The sequence below is a fragment of the Cervus canadensis genome, chromosome 6, assembly GCF_019320065.1.
Source record: "Cervus canadensis isolate Bull #8, Minnesota chromosome 6, ASM1932006v1, whole genome shotgun sequence".
NCBI lineage: Eukaryota > Metazoa > Chordata > Mammalia > Artiodactyla > Cervidae > Cervus > Cervus canadensis.
The window spans coordinates 7,376,433-7,399,704 of NC_057391.1; the positions used below are offsets into that span (position 1 = coordinate 7,376,433).

At 41.7% G+C, this 23,272-nt stretch overlaps 1 protein-coding gene across 2 annotated transcripts; it reads left to right on the forward strand.

Moving 5' to 3' along the window:
- Positions 1–433: 433 nt before the first annotated feature.
- LOC122444020 (corticotropin releasing hormone binding protein) lies at positions 434–22,683 on the forward strand. 2 transcript variants are annotated; one of them, XR_006270172.1, is made up of 8 exons: positions 434–846; positions 1,204–1,303; positions 1,549–1,706; positions 3,068–3,278; positions 5,216–5,364; positions 9,005–9,122; positions 22,041–22,296; positions 22,493–22,683. XR_006270172.1 is itself a non-coding variant. In XM_043472824.1 (7 exons), exons 1-7 carry the CDS (start codon positions 766–768, stop codon positions 12,842–12,844), a joined length of 975 nt encoding a protein of 324 aa, XP_043328759.1. In that variant the 5' UTR covers positions 473–765; the 3' UTR covers positions 12,845–13,391. The 2 variants fall into 2 exon arrangements, 1 of the variants encoding a protein (XP_043328759.1); XM_043472824.1 differs by lacking the exons at positions 22,041–22,296; positions 22,493–22,683 and adding an exon at positions 12,687–13,391 and having other exon boundaries at positions 473–846.
- Positions 22,684–23,272: the final 589 nt, after the last annotated feature.

Genomic DNA, 23,272 nt, shown 5'->3' on the forward strand with positions numbered 1-23,272 from the left:
CATATGACATAGTTTGGCTGAAATCCAGATGTCCACGGACTCCAGAGTTAGCTTTTTCTTAAGGAAATGCTTACGTGAAACTGGACCAGGATACAGCAAAGACCAAGGGAAGAAAGAAAGCTTGAATTACGTGACTGCAATATTCTGCAAAATCAGACTTCAACTTCTGTTCATCTACTCCTTGGAGCTGAAAATTCCTCAAGTCTCTTCCTGAGAGGCAACCGCGTGAATACTATATTCTCTGACAATTTCCAACACAATTCCATTTAAGGTTATGTGACAAGGCTGTATGGTAAGGCTGTGTGTGGGAGTGGGCATTTTATGCCTGTGTGTAACATTGTCACTTGGCTTTGCAAAGTCAGAAATTCCCTGCATATCCACCGGAGAAGATAATCCAGCATGTGGCAGGTCAAGTAAATGCCATCCCTTACTCTCTATTCCTACCTCATTCTTTTCCCCACACTTTAGTTCACTAAGTTGTAAGTGTCTGAAATCACTCTTGGTGAATAATGCTGGACCACTCTGAAAACTTGTGGCTGAGGGCTGGACCCTCGTCATCGCCACGCACTTTGTCACCGAGACAGGTAACCCGTGGTTACTGAGCTCAGATCAGTTAAGGGGCAGAGAGCCTCCGCTCCTCACTGCTCTATAAAAGAGACCCAGCAAAGGGCCCCTACCAGCTTCTAGCTCTCAGCCTGGGTGAGCCTGGGAAGCAAAGCCTGAGACCTCCGGAGCCGGAAGACCAGCTGCAGCGGCAGGGCCGGCATGGCCCCCACTTTCAAACTTCAGGGTCACTTCGTTCTGATCTGCCTGCTGGCTCTACGAGGAGAGAGCCGGTACCTGGAGGTGAGCGATTCCCTGGGGCTGACCCATCTCACCTTCCAACCCTGAGTGTCCAGCCTTGGGGGTGGGCAGGCTGCCTATGCTCTCAGATTATGTTGGGGTTAGCTCTTTTTTCCTCCTTCACTGTGCCCCCTCTGTTCCCGGGTTTCCCCTAGGTCTTCCCGCCTACCTCTTCCCCCTTTCCCTCTGGCCCCTTGGGGATGCCCCGGTCTGGTGGATACTTCCCATCTTCTCCGGATCCCCCTGGACACATCGACCTGCTCACTTGCTTCTCTGTGCCGTGGGCGGGCAGGGTATCCCCCTTCTGATCCCAGCTCCCCCTCCCTGAACTGTTCCGGACTGACTAATTTTCCCGGCCAGCTGCGGGAAGCAGTGGACCACGACCCTTTTGCACACCTCGGCGGCGGCGCCAGCCCGAAGCGGGAGCTGGAGGGGGCGCAGCTGTACCGCCGCGCCCTGCGTGAGTGCGGGCTGCCGGCTGCCGGCAGTGGGGCGGTGGGGGCTGGCCAGACCCCTGGGAGGGAGCTGGATGCCCCGATTGCCGTCGCGAAGGGTCGGTCCGAGGAGGTGCCCCTGGGCGAGATGGGGTGACGCTCGGGGAGCCGGGCGCTGAGGCCGGGAGTCGCTGGGGCGCGGAGAGAGGCTGCCCCGGGCGGCGCCGCGGGGGCTGCAGCCCCGGACCGCCACGCCGCTGCTCTCCCGCAGGGTGCGTGGACATGCTGAGCCTCCAGGGCCAGTTCACCTTCACCGCCGACCGGCCGCAGCTACACTGCGCCACATTCTTCATCGCAGAGCCGGAGGAGTTCATCACCATCCGCTACGATCTGGTCTCCATCGACTGTCAGAGAGGGGACATCCTGCAGGTGAGGCGCCCCCCGGGCCAGGTGGGCGAGGGTCGGGCAGTGACCGGGTCCCGGCTGCCCAGCGGGGAGAGCTGGTGATTAGGTGCTCGGCTGGTGCCCGAGTGGGACCCCCATGCAGAAGGAGCCTCCCCTCACTCCCTGAAGGGCTGGTGCCTCCTGCAGTGGTTTAAGTTCCCCTCTGTGACCTCTTGGTCCCCGGCGCTTGTTGCATCCTGGGGCAGATGAAAAGTGGTACAAGCCCATTTAGCAGGAGCGCTCAGGTCCGCGAGCCCGTGGCCCTGGTTAGAAGGCGACCTCACACGCCTGAGATGGGAGTCCGCCTTCTCCTGCTGGTCCCTCTGTCTGTGGAATCGTTCCAGGCTCCCAAAGGCTGTGTTCAGTGCCTGAGGGAAGTGATTTTGGAGCAGAAGGGCACGGGCCACTGGGGGCATGCCGAGAAGGAATCTAGTCTGAGGCAGGGATGAGGTGTGGACAAGTCCTCCAGTCTCACAGCATCCCCACTCCTAGTTCCCTGTGAGCCTTAGGGGTCAGCTTGGGATGGTTGCTGGACTTCTCCAGATCAGTTAAAGTGAACATGATTAAAACTCTAAAGTGGAATTATTTTGGAAACTGTCAAATGCAGTGGAAGAGAACTGATGGGATGAAGGAATTTGTAGCTGCTAATGTTACTAACCCCAACTAGGTTGAACTCATTAAATTGGAGACCTGTGGTGATTTTAAGAATAAAGTCAATAGACTCTGACCTTTCGTCCAGCTAACTACAAACTTCAACAAGTTAAGGAAAAAATTCCTAACTTGCTTACCAGACATTATTGTCTAAGTGTTAAAGTAGTTCTTGATATTGTAATGTGTGATGAATTTAAAGATGAGGGAAGTGGGTGTGTGTAACCATCAGCAGGTCAGTGAAGTTCTTGCTCCAGTTTGCCCCCTTTCTGTCTATTTTTGAGATATTTTGTTCATATTTTAATGAGGAAAGAGAAAAACTGAAGCCCAGATTATGCTCCTGTGGAATTCTTCTGAAGGTAGGATGTGTGAAAAATAATGACCAATACAAAAATGTATATCATCTGTAGTTTTATTTACCAGGGTGGCTGAAATGATAAAGTATCAGAAAGTATTTGCTTCAGACACATTGGAGTTTATAAAGGGGGGGAAGTAATAATTAATTAATTAATCATATGACTTGCAAACAATCCAGTCAAAATATATACAAATAGAAAGCAAGTGTGCAGGGGGGTGTAGCCTGTCTAGTCCCTACTTATAATTGGAGGTCCATTGCCAGGTAAGCTTTGCCCCCTTTTCAACACACTTGTGATTGCAGGAGCTGATGGAAGTGATCATCTTTGTGTTTTTGTTGGAAGGTATTTGATGGTTGGATTCTCAAGGGGGAGAAATTCCCCAGTTCCCAGGATCACCCTCTCCCCACGACTGAGAGGTACATAGATTTCTGTGAGAGTGGTCTTAGCAGAAGGAGCATCAGATCCTCCCAGAACGTGGCCATGATCTTCTTCCGGATCCATGAGCCAGGAAATGGATTCACAATAACCATGACGACAGATCCTAACCTCTTCCGTAAGTGGACTTCCTGTCTTCTCAGTTAGAAGGCAGGAACCGGGGGGAGAGAGTGTCCATTTTAACTTTTCAAAGGTAGTATCATTGCACGGACTTAGGAAGTGAGAAAGGATTTGGATGGAAATTCTTTTGTAATTAGAAATGACCTAAACGATATTTGTGGCTCTTATTATGAAAATAAAACCAGTTTTTAATTTATTTACCAGGCTAGATAAGACACTTACATATGGTGGCTAGAGTTCTATTCTTCCCCTGGTCTTATTTCTGATCTCCTGAGTTACTACAATGTATTCAGTGACAAACTTTAATCCCTCCAGTCATTCCATTGACCTGGATTCAGATATGAAGTCTTTGAGATACTTAGGTAAATGCTGAAAGACTGCGTATCTGGGATGTGTAGACAGATTTCATGCCTGAGCAGAGAGTTGGACCAGAGGACCTCAGTGTTGCCGTCTGAGTCTAAACCCATTGCTCTAATTTAGTTCATTTCTGATGGATACATGAAAAGATGCTATAAAGCTAAATAGCCCTGGCCTAATGGCACCCAACTCCAGTACTCTTGCCTGGAAAATCCCATGGATGGAGGAGTCTGGTGGGCTGCAGTCCATGGGGTCGCAGAGTCAGACAAGACTGAGCGACTTCACTTTCACTTTTCACTTTCATGCATTGGAGAAGGAAATGGCAACCCACTCCAGTGTTCTTGCCTGGAGAATCCAAGGGATGGAGGAGCCTGGTAGGCTGCCATCTATGGGGTCACACAGAGTTGGACGCGACTGAAGCGACTTAGCAGCAGCAGCAGCAAAACACATTATCTTAATCAGAATGAGTTCATTCATCTATTTATTATTTTTCCCCATTAAGAGGAAAATGTTTGTAAAAAAAAGAAAACATAATCATTTTTGGTTGCATACAATAGTATTAACACTTCATGTGATTGAAGAATGGCGCCTACTTAATCTGCCAAAAAATAATGTACTGACTGATCTCCCAATTTTTATTTTTAAAAAACAAAGTAACTTTTTGTGGAAGAAGCACCCAGAAGGGCTATTTCTGAGGACTGGAACAGAATAATACTTGAGGACAACTATTTTTCCTATATCTTCTTTGGCTAGAAATCAGAAATCTTCTAGAATCATCAAGGAATTTCAGTTTGTTTTGATATTAAGTGTGATTAAAAATATAAGAAGGAGGCAAAAGGTAATTCTGACATAGTCTGATCAGTCAGAAACTTTTGTCCAGTAATTGGCCGAAAACAGCACAAACTCTGATGCTTCTAGTTTCATAGCTAAAAGAATAAATTTATTGTGTCTAGACCTGAGATATAAAACAAATTTTCAGAAAATTTTGGGAATAAATAAACATTAAAGATTTACCTTTTAGTCAACTTACCACTTAACACCCAGTAAATATTTATTAGACATAAACCTGGTTTCTGTTTTTCTCAGCCTATTTTGTAACTGGTTCAATATTTCTTTACTTTATTATCTAAAAAGTAACATATATATCCAAGTTCAGTTAATAAAGGTTTCAGACCACCAGGGTTTGAATTCTGATCTCCTCTTTAAGCTTTGATTCTTCCAGACTTCCAGATTGAACTAAGACCCTAGTTAATGAAGTATTCCTAGAACTTCCACCAGCTAGTATTGTATGGTTGGTTATTAATTTATGTCTTGTGAGTGTTATAAATAAGGTGACCCCCTGAGATTACAATTAGAAGCCCCTTACAGCCCAGGTCCTCCTAACAATGTGGATATATCCCTGGTAGTTTTTATTCTCCAGGTCCTTCCCATCTCCACAAATCACCTTTGTGATATGTATTCTCTTCTGGGCCCCAAGCCCCTTGACCATTAACAGAAGCTTAGAATAAGGATAAGATAAATTTCCATAGAAGCCCAGCATACAAGATAGTGAAAATGTGGTTTTGCTTTTCTATAAAGCCTGCAATATCATCTCCCAGACCCCAAATGGAAGGTTTACACTGGTCGTGCCACATCTGCATCGCAACTGCAGCTTCTCCATCATTTATCCTGTGGCGATCAAAATATCCGATCTCACCCTGGGACACTTAAATGGTTTGCAGTTAAAGGTGAGTTGCTTATTGCTTCCCAGTCACTTCCTAAGGCCCCAGCAAACTTTTGAGAGCAAAAGTAATCATACAGGGCGAACGTGGATGAATGGGAGGGGTAGGTCCTTCTGTCTGACAGATTCGTCTCTCACAAGCCTGCCGTCGCTGCTTGAATACATTCCTCTTCTATTTCTGTTGTGCTGCAAGCTGCATACTCAGGTGCCCCTTCTGCCTACTTGAATACTTTTCTCGTGATGTAAGAAATGTTTCCAACTGGCAAAGTTGTGGCATATAATTACAATTGAACTCTCTTGTACTCGCCTCTTTTACAGAACCTAGTGTGAGTCATCTACACAGCTGTTTTTCTGATTATTGGAATTTTCTTTTGACATGAAGGAAGTGTCTTCATTGACAGAACTTTGTGATGAAGGAATGCTAAGTGTAGCAGAAAATGTGAAATTGGATTTTTATATTGCAAAATACAGTAAAGTTTTGAAGCTTTTTTTTTTTTTTTGCATTACATTTCATGCCATACATTTTGCCACAAAACATTGGCTGAGACTCCCCATCTACTTTTCCCCCTTCGAACTGCTGTATGGACTTGGCAATTGTGCTGACCTTGACCACATTTACTTTCACTGGCAGCTTGTTTCCTCTGAGTCACCCTCACCTCCTTTTGTGTTCTCATATGCCTAGGTGAAGATAATTGTCATATTCATCGGCATCGAAGAAAGTCATCAAAGAAAGTTCCTAATCGAACAGAAGTGAAACCAAATAAATAAGACTAGGGTTGAGAAAAGCATTATATACAATTTCGTTTAAGCCCTAAACCCATAGGCTAGTGCTTATATTTTTTTAAGTTGAACCTTTGTGGAAGAATAATCCTTTGATAAAGACCGGGATAAGTGGATGTCTCTGGCATAACCTTACTGGCTTGAGACTGTATGTCATTCTTGATGTTTAATACAGAAGATAGCAAGTATGATAGAGAGACCTGCATTTTAGCTATTTTTGGCTGTGAGGAGTAATCTTGGTGCTTACCATTTAAAACAGTGTGAAGTCTGCAGTGTTGCTTTGCAAAAAGAAAAAAAATTTTAAGATGCTTACTATGTGCAAGGACTTATTCTAAATGCTGGACAAATTAGCAATGAACAAGACAGGTCCTGCTCACATGAAATTTACATGCTAGGGGATGAGACAGGCAAAAGAATAATGTATTTCAAATGGTGAAGAGTGCCCTACAGACAATGAGGCAGAGTGGTGTGGGGACATCGTGGGAGAGAGAGGGTAGGCAACTGCTTGAGGTAAGATGGTCAGGAAAGAAACCTTTGGCAAAGGAGACATTTACAGTGAGATTTCAGTGATGGGTGAGGAGGAGTCGGCAGCCCCAGGAAGAGCTGGAGCAGAGCGACAGTAGTGCAGAGGCTCTGAGGCAGGCTGGGCTTCCTGAGTTCTAGAAACGGAAAGAAGGAAAGGTAGGGGGCCTGTGGTCTAATACAGCACCAGGGAGACAGGCAGGGCTGGGGTGGAGAGCCCAGCAGGTCATGCTAAAGAGTTAAGAGTTTATTCTAAGTGCAGTAGCAAACCACTGAAGGGGTTCAGGCATAATCCATCTGATCGTGCGCAGGTGGGTGAGGGTGGTTGGAATTGCTGGCTTCATGACAAAATTAATTGACAAAGTCCATAATGGGAAGGAGAGGATTACCTAACTGTCGTTCTGGCTTCCATGGATGATGATGAATGAGCTGTAGGGGTCCAAGTGGTACAGGTTGCACCTAAAAGGCCATTGTCATAGTCTAGGCAAGAGATGAGAGTAACAGTCCAGGGAGGTAGAACCTCCACAAAGAAATCTAGAGGATCGTGGTTAAGAGCTGAACCCCAGAGGCCCCTACACAACTCAGCTTCTGCCATTGTTTACTGAGGATAGCTGAGAGGTTTGGGAAGAGGAGAGAAAAATCACGAATGCCAAGGAGTATGTGCTCCCAGTCTCTTTGTTTCTGGGTTTTGTTCCCCTCATTTTTGTTGTTGTTGTTGGCTGCCCTGCACAGCATTTGGGGTCCTAGTTCCCTGAGCAGGGATTGAATCCATGCCCCCTGCATTGGAAGCGTGGAGTCTTAACCACTGGATCACCAGGGAAATCCCTATTGCCCTCATTTTAGTTTCTATTACTTCCCAACTTCCTATTTCCTGTTTCTCTCTCCTGAGTCTGCCTTTTGCCCTTCACCTCATCCTGCGAAATTTGGAACCTATAGAGCCAGCTGGAATGTGTAGTCTTAAGTCATGTTCTCCCTGGACACCCTCTACTCAAGGGAAAGGCAATTACATTTTTTTCCCCTTTACTTCTAAATGGCTTATTCAACTCTTCATACAAGAACATGAGCCCTGTACACAGTGGGGCTGAGTAATCCTGTATTTTATGGTTTGATGAAATGTGTAAAGTGCATAGAACAAAGCACATAGTAGGTGCTTTAAATATGTATACCCCCCCACGCCTGCTTCCTTTCACTGAACAAATAGACGCTGTTATATTATTTCTATTTGTTTAGTTCCAGTTGCATTTCAATATCTTCCTAATGCTGGACTGTGTGTGTTTATGTGTGTGTGTATTCAGCACTCTCTGTTTTAGATTTTGGTTCCTATGTAGTATGGTCTATCTGGTTAACTTCTAAGCATCTTGCCACACTCAGCTAGGTCTCTTGCATGTACCTCAATGATGAAGAAGATCACAGGCAAAACTGGTGGTGTAATTTGTGGGGGACAGCACAAAATGAAATTTTAAAATTTTATTTTAAAATTATTAAGAATTTCAAGGTAGTGACAACAGAGCATTAAGCCCTGTGGATATGGGCAGTGTGATCCCGAGGCCAGGCCTGATCACAGGAAGGGGTGGAGGGGGGCGGCTTTGTTTGCCTGGGACACTGAAGCCCAGGAAGTTCTGTAGACGAGACAGAATGGAAAGGATGAAGGGAAGCAGAAAAAGCTGGTTACAGGTGGATCACACAGACTTTTAGACTAGAAATTATTTCCAATAGCTTGAAATAAATTTACTTTAGTTGGATGGAGAAAGTTGATGGTAACTCTAGCTAATTTGAGCCCAAATGAGGGTTCTCTTTTTTCTTTAATATTCTTATAACTAATCTAAATCCTTATCAGTAGAAACGTAAGAATTGTCTCCATAACAAAAAAAAAGTCTTTTATAAAGAAGAGGAAAAGAGGTAAGTTGAAGGAAAAAAACTGACATGGAAGCCCTATTTATAAAAACGCTGACTGCATGCATTAAGAAATTCAAATAATTCAGTATGTATGTCCAAATGATTTAAAAATCAAACCACTTTTATTTATTTATTTATTTATTTTTTTAAATCAAACCACTTTTAGTTGCAATTTTTATATACTGTATATGGAGTTTAAAGATTCTTATTTCATGATGTTAGTCTTTGCACTTGTAAAAAATGTTTTTTAAATGCACACACATTTTAAAAAATGATTACTCAACCAATTTAGAAAAGCAATTCCTTTTTTTTTTTTCTTTAAAAAGTCTTAATTTTCGGAGTCTTGCATGTTAAATTAAACGGCACTTCCAGGATGTCTGGGACTAAATTCACCAATTTGCCATGGGTTTGACTTAAATACGTCTTCCTCTGCTGCTTTGTTCTCTTAGAAGTCCTCCGCAGGCTGTGGGGGAATAGGAGACTTTGTGGAGCTGCTGGGAGGAACTGGTTTGGACCCTTCCAAGATGCTGCTTTTAGCTGATCTCTGCTACCCTTTACGTGGCCCAGGTAAGATGGTTTTTTGATTATTATTTATGTGCCTATTAATATTGTTTTACCCTGATGTTGGGAAAGACCGAGGGCATGAGTTTGAGCGAACTCCAGGAGACAGTGAAGGACAGGGAAGCCTGGGGTATTGCAGTCTGGTGGGGTCGCAGAGTCAGACACAACTGAGTGACTGAACAACAACAAGATTGCGTCCTTAAATAAAACACTTCAAATTATTTATACGGGAAAGGGCAGGTTCCACCAAAAAAAGTTTGATTTTGCATATTGAACCAATGTGAGGATTTTGCATTTGACCCTATACACAGTATCAAGAATGCATGACCACAATATCTGACACTGGGAGAGAAACTTATGAAGCAACAAACTTGCATGTTTAAGGTTGGCCCTAGGTAAAACTATGAAAATGGCATAGAACTCTGCTTGTTCTACCTTCTTGAAAGTCCCTGCTTTCATCCTCTCGAGACTAAAGAGTTTGCTGACTGAAAACCATGGTTCATATAGTGTATGTATCATCAATTAGTAATAATATAATGATAAAGTAATATCTAGGTCATTTTACCATATATATGTATATGTGTGTGTGTATTACTCATAATAAATACATTAAAAGGTGATTCACTTTATTAGAAATTCTCAGAACTGATAGAATGTCCCCCAGTTCTAACAGCAAAACCAGCCTCTGAAAGACTACTGCCAAAAGAGAAGTCAATTCTGAAATCTAAAAAGTGGTCGCTGATAATAAAAGACCAGGTTAGCTCATGGCACGGCACCAAACAGAATCAGGTCTTCTTTATTATGAATCAGTAAGGAGTTTCCATTTGATCAGGCTCAGGTGGGGTGGAGCGAAGGTGTAATTGCTGACTCATGACCAAATTAATTAATGAAGTCCAAGTGGGGAGAGAGAGGGTTATGTGAAACCTTTCTTTAAAGGTCTCCCATTTCTGTCCTTCCGATGCAGGAACCAGTGATTATCCATTAAGAGACAAAAGTCAAACAGAAGAGAAATCTTTCATCCCTTATCATAGCCCCCTTCCTCTCTTGTAAGCACACATCACACACCAACTAAATAATGAAACTGCAAGTCAGACCTCCTTTTGATCTGCTGTTACCTGTTTTAATTAAATCCAGATCTGCCCACCAGTATTTTCACTCTGAGCTAATGCTGGGATCTTAAGCAAAACCTCTCTGGAATAGAATTAATATACACAGATAAAGGGAAAATATTTCTAAAAACCCACTTTGCTAAAAATTGGGGGCTAGTTTATGTTAATTTACACTTGAGCCCTGGTTTAAACCAGTGGCTTCTCTCCCTTTGTGTTCTCAAAGGCACTGGATCCTTCCATGCTGATGGAGGGCACCTGTGAGGAGATCTGTTTGAGCCAGATAAAAGGCTTGGCTTAAGAACTGATCTAACACTCATCCTTTAAAATTTAGATCATTGAAGCTATAGTAATTTTGGTGCATGAATTATATAATTTGGTTTAGGTAAACGTGTGTGTGTGTGTGTGTGTGTGTGTGTGTGTGTATGTGTGTGTGTGTGTGTATGTGTGTGTGTTAGTCCGACTCTTTGCGACCCCATGGACTGTAGCCCACAAGGCTCCTCTGTCCATGGAATTCTCCAGGCAAGAATACTGGAGTGGGTTGCCATTTCCTTCTCCAAAAGGGTATGATCAAGGCCAAATATTTTGCCTTTTTATCTAAATAATTGAAACCAGTCTTATGATAATTTGAAGGCTTGAATTATCTGACTCTTTGGTTCATTTTAGACTTCACTTTTTTCTTTCATTCATCATGTTTCCATGAGCCCTTCCTTAAACTGGTCATACAATGAACTCTTAGGTATCCTGCCCTTTAGATTAGATTGAATTAGTAATATGTCAAATAATAAATAAATTATATGCACATTAACTAAAGGAAATAAGGCACATTATGTAGATTAAAGTTCAGAGTAAGATCAGAAAAGAATGACCTTCCCAATCATTTAAAGAAAATTAACTTTGGACCTCGTCATAGAAGCTTAGCCTAGACTCCCTGGCGCTTATATTAAAATAATTACAGGATTTATATTTTATTATCTCTCCAAATTGACTTTTACCTAAATAACTCTATCTGGCTGTTTTACTTCATTTAAACACAGGTGCATGTTTTTGAAGTAGTTGTTATACAAGGATAATAATGTTTCTCAGAATTTAGTCCTTATAGAGACAAAGAGGGGGAAAAAGATTGAGAAAGTTAAAATAGCAGGAAGGATTATTGTAGGGTAGATAAATCTTGCCTCAGGACCCAGCTTGAGGTTGAAGAAATAAACTAAAAATAATTTTTAATAAATATGCTGAGTTTCACAGAACAGAAACTCATGTAGGTACAGAGTACAAACAGTTGGTTGCCAGAAGGGAAGGGAGTGGGAAATGAAAAGAAAAAAAGGTAATTCTGTGAGGTAATGAATGTTAATTAGCTTGATTGTAATGATCATTTCACAGTGTGTATTTATATAAAAGCATCATGTTGTACACCTTAAATACATACAATTTCTCTCAACTATACCTCAACAAAGCTGAAAAAAAATTTAACCCCCTCCATTATTCTTGCCTGGAAAATCCCATGGACAGAGGAGCCAGGCAAGGATTGCAAAAGCCATTCCATGTAAGAAATACAGGAAAAAATTAGAAAAAGTACAGGTGAACGATAGAAAGAAAAATTAGTACATTTAGTCTATGTCTAAACCATGCAAATGCTACTTTTATTTATATGTAAAACAGAATCATTATCTAGGCTAGAAAACAATAAACAGGTGATATATTTGGTCTACATAACTGTCTAGCAGTACAGTTCATCCTTCAGCCCTGCCCACGAAATGCCACGTTTGCCCCCAAATAGAAGGAAAAAAAAACAGCCCCTGCAAATTTCCAACCTGTCCCAAGGGGGCAGCACTGCCCCCCACTAAGAATACACCTAGAGGAAAGTCGTGGAAGGAACAGGCAGATGCTCGCCTTCATCCGCCTTCACCACCAAGCCTTGGAGGTGGGAGAACATAAAAAGCGCAAGGAGGTATCTTCTTACTTCTTATAGTCAGCTTTATCTGACTGACAGTGTTCTTGCACACGAGGAGAAAGGCTGAGTTCAGTTTCACTTCTCAACAACTAGTTACACAGTTGACTCTTGAACAGCAGGGGTCTGAACTTCTCAGGTCCACTTACACAAGGATTGTTTTCAGTAGTAGATTCCGCAGTACTACACCACCCTGGGTTGGTTGAACCCGAGGATGTGGAACCTCCGATCTGGAGGAACTATGGATGTGGAGGAGAGATGATGGATTATATGCAGATTTTCACCTGTGGGGAGGGTCCTCAGTCCTAACATGCAGGTTGTTCACGGGTCAGCTGTATACTATAATAAGAAATGAAAACAAAACCATCTCACCTGATGGTAGATGCTTGGTTTGAGTACGTGAGAGGAAGCTACATCTCCTTGCTTTCGCTCTGTTTAAATGATCTTGTGGATGTAAATGGCTTGGCTATGTGGTTTCTAACCTACTGGGAAACTTACTTTTTCCATGAATTATAGCCCAGATGAAAGTTGGCTGTGACCACACGGTGGTGCGCATGGTCTCCAGTGGAAAACATATAAATCGTGTGACTTTTGAGTATCGTCAGCTGGAACCATACGAGCTGGAAAACCCGAATGGAAACAGCATCCAGGAATTCTGTCTGTCTACTCTTTGAATAAACAAGTCAGTGATTTCCATGCTGCTCGCTAAGGGAGTCTCTAATGGCTATTATATATGATTTTGATGAGCAGCTAGTTAAGAACCTTTCATACCAGTCAGTATTCCTAACTTTGAGCACCTATCACACAGACTAATTTTGTACTTTGCTTCTTTTTCATTTGTTATATAAATGACCACATGGCAGAAAATAAGCCCCTCTCCCTTGGTAGAAAAAGTGTCCTGTAATTCTTTTATATGCTATCAACCTGAACTAGTAAGACAAGTGCAAAGAAATGTGCAATAATAACTTGTATCACAAGGGAAAATCCTACAAAGAAATAAAAATGATGGCGTTATCATTTTTATAACAGAAAATGCATGCCTGTGTATACCAAAGTAGTAGCATTTGTTTATTTTCTGCTTATTCTGTTTATAGTAGAGAGTAGGTGTAGCTGGTATTATTTGTTGATTTGTAACAGCTTGTTTTTAACAAACATTTGTAGCATGGAAAACATTTTGCAATCGTAAATACAAGCATGAATAAACATATTCAGAACGTTGGCGCCTCAGCATCCTGCTTCGTTTACCTGAGTAGTTGCTTACCTTACTACCATCAGAAAATAATGTTCTCAGGTGAGAACCAAATGCTGAACTAAATCATTTTAGACTTCTTAGAGCTCAGAGAACTCTGGGTTGGTAAGTAGAATTATTAGGCGCCAAAGGTAAAATTTCAGCGTTTGCAGAAACAGCGCTAACTGATTTGTCGTGATAGGGAAGCAGGATGTGGGGATCACTTTTCCACTCTTCTCCAAGAAAACTGAGAATACATGTCTTTGCCACAGTGAAGAGTGTACTTTTCAACAAGGACCACAAAGGCCTTAAGCAGAAATCTGAGTACTTTTTGGGTACTGAAGACAGTTTATTGTTGACTAAGCCTTGTCCACTATCAGCTTGAGACCAAGCATGTGGGCCTGTAAAAAGACACCTTGAGGTCAGAAATAAAGTCTTGAGAAACAAAGGAAATACTCCAGAGTGAACAAGTCCTCTTTGGATTAATGGATGAAAACTGCAAACTGTGCCATAACTAATGGCTTGATTCTGGGTCCCCAAACATATCTAATATATAGTTAATTTTATAATGGGATGTACTGGAATCCCATATACTGGGATTGTTAATGAAATCTGGCAACCTGGCAGAAAGAAAAATAGTGACTGAAAATACTAAAAATACCCAGGTTTGAGCCTGAATTTTGTCTCAGTAGATATTCTGGAATGAGTCGATACTTTAGTAAATGGATTAATAAATGCCTAAATGGATAGATGGATAAATGCTGGGATGAATGAATAAATGTCTAAACAGATGGCTATATAATCCCTGATTAGTTATGTAAGATGCTGGGTTTCTTATTTTATAGAAAATAAATTCCATGAAGTTGAACCCTTTTATCTTTTTCACAGTCCCTGTAGCCGCCAAAGAATTAATGCAGTCACTTATATCACCATCAGAAGTTTCTGGCTCTTAACCCTCATGATCCCCTTATTCTAAGCAGGGAAGATAAATGGTCTGAGGTCAGGAGGCAAGTATTTTTATCATGGAAGTTAGGACAAGTTGTTTTTGTCCCTGAGGGACATCTTGCAAACTACTTAGCCTCTCTGCACTAAAGTGGGTGGGGCTGTGGTCCCTAAGGTTTTTTCTAATCTTGACATTCTGCAGTCATTTATTTGTGACATGTGACTTCAGAGCATGTTACTGCATATTAGGGTACACTCTTTGAGAGGACAGTCACTCCAGTGAACTGTCTGTGACTTAGTCTTTGGATATCCATGATTTAGTTTTCATTCCAAAAGGATGGGATGGCTTTCTAGAAACAAAATTGCAGATGAGCTCTCAGGAGAGGGGGAAAGTGTAAGTCTTCACTCGCACTGCCATTAAGAAAGTAATATGTTACATGAAATTCTGGCCAAAGTTGACTTTGTAAATAAAAAAGGCAGTATGCATAGTGGCTAAGGCTGTCAACTCTAGAGCCAGACCTCTTTGAATCCCAGCCCTGCCACTTACTTGAGCAAGTCATTCATAAGTCTCTATTGCTCAACTTTAAATCCATAAAATTGGGTAAATATATATATATATACATATAGCTCTAGTGCTGTGTCTTGTACATGTTAACTGTCATTTTTATTTTTAATTCTCACTGGTAAGCAAATATGCTATCCCAGGTCCTCCATATTTTCAGTGGGGCATTTGCTTATGCTCTGAAGGGCATGTACTGATTCAGTTGTCTTGTTTCATCCCAGGACCCTTGTCAGGAAGTTAGGATTAGTTAGGGCTGTTTTCTGGGACCATGAAGCAGAGTAAGATTAGTGGTAACATTTGAGGGTAGATGATGGCAGGTCTTATCAGTTTCCCCGTGCCTCCCCTCCCAGCCGACCCTGTCTGTAGGCTCTGAATGGCTCTAGCACCAATGCTGACCTCAAATAGGAGGAATCGGCATAGATCTTGTCTACCACGCTGGTTAAGAAGGAGTCAAGTCACATATGGTCTGCTTGACCCCCTACCATTGGGCCCAGGCCACATCTCTAGAATCTTCCTAGCTCTTGGTTATTTCATCCTAGCTCTTGTCTGACTCTAATCTTATCCTCCACTCCAAACCCCACATCTCCTAAATACTAAATGAGTGACTCTGGCTCTACTACTGACTAAGGAAATTCCAAGTTCCTGCTGCCTCTGTGTCTGAAGGCCTGAACATCATTGCTCAGAGGTTCTGCGTCACTGTGCCCACTGCATCCTCTAGACCCTTCTCTGACTCCTCTGCCTCTGTCTTCCAGCCTATAACATGTGGGACACATTGGTCTGGCTATGATACTGGACTTTCTCCCAGTGTCTGAAGGATTATGTCTTCTTCATCTCCAAACTCTTAGGAGGGTTTTCACTTACGAGAATAGGGCAGAAATGTGCTGTTTTCACCACAAGTTATATTTCTACCTCCTGAGTATGCAGCTAGACTACATTTTCTAACCTCCCTTACAGTTAGATCTGGTTCTGTGACTGAATTTTGACTGAAGGAGTACAGGTCAAATGATGTCCAATCCTCATGTGATCCTCCATACCTACTTTCTCTTCCCTTATCTATTGGCAAGATATTTTAAGTTATAAGAGAGGACTTCAAGGCCAAATAAGAAGGCAGAATCATAAGATGCAAGGAGCCTGGATCCTTGAATGATCTCATGGAAGGCTGCCTGTTGACTAGGAATTGGATTTTATGTGGATCTTTGCAAGAAAAGTCTGTATAGTCAAAGCTATGATTTTTCCAGTAGTCATGTATGGATATGCAAGTTGGACCATAAAGAAGGCTGAGTGCCAAAGAATTGATGCTTTTGAACTGTGGTGTTGGAGAAGACACTTGAGAGTCCCTTGGACTGCAAGGAGATCCAACCAGTCCATCCTAAGGGAAATAAATCCTGAATATTCATTGGAAGGACTGATGCTGAAGTTGAAGCTTCAGTAGTTTGGCCACCTGATGTGAAGAGCTGACTCATTAGAAAAGATCTTGATGCTGGGAAAGATTGAAGAGAGGAGGAGAAGGGGATGACAGAGGATCAGATGGTTGGATAGCATCACTGACTCAATGGACCTGAGTTTGAGCAAGCTCCTGGAGATGGTGAAGGACAGGGAAGCCTGGCGTGCTGCAGTCCATGGGGTTGCAGAGCATCGGACATGACTGGGCCACTGTATAACAACAACAAGGAGTAAAAAAAAATTTTTTTGGTTCAGCTACTGATATGGTGATAATGACGATTTTGGTATAGCATTGAATGTTACTGTGGGCCTGTCTAAATCCAGTTCTCAGTCTGTTTTTTTTTTTTTTTTTGGTCTTTGTCTGTCTGGTTTTGCTTGTTTGTTCTTTGTCTGTTTGGTTTTGCTGCAACTGTCCAGACAGTCCTGATTTGATTGTCTTCCAAAGAAACATACCTCAAATGCACATCTTTGACCTCATGAACTCTGGACTTGAGCTGATATCATTGCACTCAACTTTCCCATCTGTCTTTAAAAATCTTCTAAGAATGGTGATTCTTAGATTAAACTCCTTTGAAAATTGGCCAGTAACTACAGATCATCTCCCAGGAAAAAAAAAAAGGAAAACCTGTATACACAAGAACAGCTCCAAATTTCTAGGAATTCACAAATCCCTGAAGCCCATAAAGGTTTCAAAATAAAAATCCCTTCTCTAGGAGAAAATAATGGGTAAAAATAAATTCTATACCAGTCTTCTGAAACTGCACTGCCCTCTCTTAAATATTAGTTTAAAACATTCTTTACTTCATTTGGCAGCAAAGTAAGTCCATGATAACAACTTAATGTTTCTGGTTTTATATTTAAATATTTAACTTTGCCTTTGACTCCATGGGTTTTTCTGCCCTGCTTTGTAGATTTTTTCTCAGGGAGGAAATATATCTAACATGGGACAAACTTTTGTGACAAAGATTGTTCCAGGTCTCTCCCAACTTCAAACTTTCCTCTCTTGCTATTTTAATAGAGTGGCAACATTATCACGGCCTTCCCTCATGGTTCAGTGGTAAAGAATCTGCCTGCCAACGCAGGGGACTCAGGTTCAATCCCTGGGTCAGAAATATCCTTGGAGAAGGAAACGGCAACCCATTCCAGTATTCTTGCCTGGAAAATCTCATGGACAGAGGAGCCTGACGGGCTACTGTTCATGGTGTTGCAAAAGAGTTGGATATGATTTAGGGACTAAACAACAACAGTGATAATTATAAAAGTTGGCCGCGATGAACATCGCAGCACTGTTTATAATAGCCAGGACATGGAAGCAACCTAGATGCCCATCAGCAGACGAATGGATAAGGAAGCTGTGGTACATATACACCATGGGCTATTACTCAGCCATTAAAAAGAATTCATTTGAATCAGTTCTAATGAGATGGATGAAACTGGAGCCCATCATACAGAGTGAGGTAAGCCAGAAAGATAAAGACCAATACAGTATACTAATGCATATATATGGAATTTAGAAAGATGGTAATGATAACCCTATATGCAAAACAGAAAAAGAGACACAGATGTACAGAACAGAATTTTGGACTCTGTGGGAGAAAGCGAGGGTGGGATGTTTCGAGAGAACAGCATTGAAACATGTACATTATCTAGGGTGAAACAGATCACCAGCCCAGGTTGGATGCATGAGACAACTGCTCGGGCCTGGTGTACTGGGAAGACCCAGAGGAATCAGGTGGAGAGGGAGGTCGGAGGGGGGGATCGGGGCGGGAAATACATGTAAATCCATGGCTGATTCATGTCAATGTATGACAAAAACCACTACAATATTGTAAAGTAATTAGCCTCCAACTAATAAAAATAAATGGAAAAAAAAAAGTTGGCTGGCAAAGTAGAATCTTCATGGAACAAAAATAAAAATTTGATGCATAGGATTTACTTGAAGGTAGTTTGCATATGTGCTTACCAGACTTGATAGAGAGTTGTGGATAAGGGCTCTTATTATGGGGTAATCACATGAAATTATATCTGAAAACACTTATCTCTGTGCCGTGGGGTATTTCAGAAGAAACACTTTTGTATGCTGAAATAAGTGAACTGAATGGCCTCGGTTCTAATAGGTCATTTGTAATGATCACCGTCCATTTTCCTCTTTGTATTTAAAAGTGCTTTCTTCATGTGTTAAGACAAATTATGTAGAGAAAAAAGCAGAGAAGCAAGGGAAAAAAATATGGGTTAGAGAAAGAAGGCTTGATTAGAGGATTTGAAAATATTATGAAAATCAAGGTCTCCAAATTGGACTCAGGGTTTTGCCCTTGGTTACAACAGTGTACTCAATCCCTCTGTGCTGAAAAATTGAAGATGTGAAGTGTTTTGTGCTTTATGCAGAAGACAATATCAATGCTAGGACATACAGATGTATGAGTTGAACAGAACCATGATCTTCGTAACTAGATGAGCTATCAGACATTTGGGCTTCCTAGTAAGAAGAAGGACTCCCTGCTCCCCAGCTCCCCTCCTCTCTCCAGTTTTCTGAAGTATAAAAAATGGGTCTTGTTCTGTTAGTGATTCAGAGGTAATCAACCCAGTCAAGCCAAGCAAAATAGATGGCTACCCATGTGGTGTGATTTGAGGGACAGTGAAAGTCCTACTTTATGGAAAACATCACCAAAATTCACACCCTCATAATCCTTGTTCTTTTTTTTTCCCCTTAAGATGCATTTTTATAATAATTAAGCAAATAAGTTGTGAGTCCTTAATTGTATTAAAACATTCAAACCATACAGAGGTAACTAGTTAGTGAAGTGATCTCATCAGTAATTAATTTTACTGTATAAGGTTTTGCTAATCATTATTAGGGCTTCCCCTATGGCTCAATGGTAAAGAATCCACCTATAATGCAGGAGACACAGGAGACTTGGGTTCAATCCCTGGGTGGGGAGGATCCCCTGGGAGAGGAAATGGCAACCTGCTACAGTATTCTTGCTTGAAAAATTCATAGACAGAGAAGCTTTTTGACCATTGGTGTGTGGGTTTATTTCTGGGCTCTCTACTCACTTCTGTTGATCCACCTGTCTGTCTTTGTGCCAATATCATGCTGTTTTGATGACTGTAGCTTTGTACTATTGTCTGGAGTCTGTGAAGGTTATGCCTCCTGCTTTGTTCTTTTCCTCCAGGATTGCTTTGGCAATTCTGGGTCTTTTATGGTTCTGTATGAATTTTAGGGTTATTTGTTCTAGTTCTGTGAAAAATGTCATAGATAATTTGATAGGGATTAAATCTGTAGTCTGCTTTGGGTACTATGACCATCTGTTGTTGCTCTTCAGTCACTTACTTGTGTCTGATTCTTTGCAGCTCCATGAACTGCAGCACACCACGCTTCCCTGTCCTTCACTCTCTTCTGGAGTTTGCTCAAACTCATGTCCATTAAGTCAGTGATGCCATCCAACCAGCTCATCCTCTGTCATCCTCTTCTCCCCCTGCCCTCAATCTTTTCCAGCATCAGGATCTTTTCCAACAAGTTGGCTCTTCGCATCAGGTGGCCAAAGTATTGGAGCTTCAGCTTCAGCATCAGCCCTTCCAATGAATATTCAGGGTTGATTTCCTTTAGAACTGACTGGTTTGATCTCCTTGCAGTCCAAGGAACTCTCAAGAGTCTTCTCCAGCACCACAGTTCAAAAGCACCTATTCTTTGGTGCTCAGTCTTTTGTATGGTCCAACTCCCACATTCGTACGTGACTCCTGGAAAAACCATAGCTTGAACTATACAATCTTTGTCAGCAAAATGATGTCATAGTTTAATACACTGTTAGGTTTGTCACAGTTTTCCTTTCAAAGAGCAAGTGTCTTTTAATTTCATGGCTGCAGTCACTGCCTGCAGTGATATTGGAGCCCAAGAAAATAAAATCTGTCACTGTTTCTACTTTTTCCTCATCAATTTGTCATGAAGTGATGGGACCAGATGCTATGATCTTAGTTTTTTGAATGTTGAGTTTTAAACCAGCTTTTTCACTCTCCTCTTTCATCCTCATCAAGATGCTCTTTAGTTCCTCTTTGCTTTCTGCCATTAGAGTGGTATCATCTACATAACTGAAGTTGTTGATATTTCTCCCAGCAATCTTGATTTCAGTTTGTGATTCATCCAGCCCAGCATTTTGCATGATGTACTCTGCAATGACCATTTAAATGATATTAATTCTTCCAGTTCAAGAGCATGGGATATCTTTCCATTTCTTTGAATCATATTGAATTTCCTTTGTTCATGTCTTATAGTTCTCAGCATATAAATCTTTCACCTCCTTGGCCAGGTTTATTCCTAAGTATTTTATTTTAGAGGATACAATTTTAAAAGTTAGTTTTTTAACTCCCTTCTTCTGCTATTTCATTGTTGGTATAAAGAAATGCCACCAATTTCTGTATATTAATCTTGTATCTCTGATAGCTCAGATGGTGAAGAATCCCCCTGCAATGCAAGAGACCCTGGTTTGATTCCTGTGTTGGGAAGATCCACTGGAGAAGGGAAAAACTACTCACTCCAATATTCTGGCCTGGAGAATTCCATGGACTGTATAATCCATGGGGTCGCAAAGAGTTGGACATGACCGAGCGAATTTCACTTAATATTGTATCCTGCTACTTTGTTGAATTTGTTTATCAACCAATAACCTTCTGTGAACCCTTGAGCAAGTCAGCACACCTCTCTGAGAATTATCTTCTTCACATGCAAAATGTAAACAGGAGCATGCATGCTCAGTTGTGTCCGACTCTTTGTGATGCCATGGACTGTAGCCCACTGGCCTCCTCTGTCTATGGAATTTTTCCAGGCAAGAATACTGGAGTGAGTTGCCATTTCCTACTCCAGGGGATCTTCCTGACCCAGGGATAGAACCTGCATCTCTTTCATCTCCCCACATTGGCAGGCAGGTTCTTTACTGCTGTGCCGCCTGGGAAGCACCATAAACAGGAGCACCCACCTCTTTAATGTGATAGCTCCCATGAAATGCCAAGTACCAGTCTAGGTACATGGAAGATGTTATAAATATGAGCGTCCATTTCCTAGAAAAGTTGTTTATCAGTCAAGGCTTTGGTAATAAAATTCCATCTTAAATGCTGTAAAGAAGTGCTATTTAAAGGAACTAAGAGATGGTTCTTTTGATTGATGTGAATTTGCTGGTTGTTTTTGTAACATCAAATTCTTACATATTTCTTCCTTAGACTAGCCTTAATGCTGTAGTATTTACTGATCAATTTATTGCAGTGGGGTGGTCCACTTGCAAGTTTCATAGAATCATATCACCTCCTTGCCATCTGCTCACTGAAAAATCAATCTTCTACCCATCGTGTCTGGGCTTATTAACAAGAGGCTCTACAGTTCTTCCCTGGCTTTCCTGGTGAAAAACAACATGCTTATGTTGAGTGCTCCTGAAGGGACACTGAAATGCCAACCCCAAGGTAAAGGTAGGAAGGGGTAAAGCTGGTGTAACTTTCTGTAAGGCCACAGGTTTAAAAACAAAACAAATAAGCCAAAACCAAAAAACCCCCTATCTCTAAGATGGGCAAACATTAAGAAAATGTTTGACTTTCTTTTTAATACAGGTAGTAATAAAGGCTAATATTTATTGAAGACTTAACATGTTCCTTGCACTGTTCTACACGTTTCCTGTGATTTAGTACGTTGACACCCATCTCTGTTTTGCAGATGAAGGGAGAAGCTGAAGCAGAGAGGAATAAAAGTGAGTGCTGTCAAACCACACAGAAAAAGTGCAGTCAGGATGCAGACTCCAGTGACCTGACCCCAGAGCCTGCCCACGTGTTCACGGCTCCACCCTGCGGGAGCCCATACTGAAGCAAAGTATGAAGCACGGCTTACACAGTTTCTGCCAGCACAGCAGCGACACTGAAAGCTTCTTGGCCGTTATTCCTTTATCAAAACACACCATTCAAAGTGATTTGAGGTGAGTAACATTATCTCATAGTTCTTCCAAGAATTTTTCCAAGTGTGCAGTATCATGATTTTTAGCTAATAACATATGAAAATATGAAGGAATTGCTTTTTAAATAAGGACAAAGAAAATGGTAGTATCAAACCATGGGGATAATGCAGCAATAGGCTACCATAACCTTTTTTTTTTTTTCATTTATTTTTATTAGTTGGATGTTGCTCACCAAGGACTGAAAATACACTGCCAGAAGCCTACTGTGTAAATTCCAAGCTTGGAAATCTGACATCATGCATGAATTTCTATATCTGTGCAACTAGGACCAGAAATTTTATCTCCAAAGAAGTTTCAGAAAAAAGTTTGTGTGTCCTGCTATTTTCTTGCATGGTCTATCAAAAGTGATTCGTTAGCAATAAGCTCACAGAATAAAGGATTTTTTTTTATTAAAAAACAAAACAAAGTGATTTGAGGGCATTTGTCTGAGGATATTATAACAGATCAATCCCAATTCCAACTTTCAGAATAGCCAAACGTGATGGCTAATTTTGTGTCAACTTGGCTAGGCCATGGTACCCTGATATTTGGTTAAATGCATGTCAGGATGTAGCTGGTGGAGGTGTTTTTTTAGATGAGATTAACTGTTAAATCAGTAAACTTTGAGGAAAGTAGGTTATCTTCTGTAATACAGATGGGCCTCATTCAATTAGCTGAAGTTGCTTCCCTGGTGGCTCAGACGTTAAAGAATCCTCCTGCAGTGTGGGAGAACTGGGTTCGATCCCTGGGTGGAGAAGATCCCCTGGAGAAGGGAACAGCTACCCACTGCAGTATTCTGGCCTGGAGAATTCCATGGACAGAGGAGCTTGGGAGGTTACAGTCCATGGGGCCGCAAAGAGTCGGACATGACTGAGCAACTTTCATTTCAGTACTTCTTAAGAGAAGAAAGATGGGGGACCCCTGAGGGAGGCAGAACATCCTGTGGTGATTATTTTAT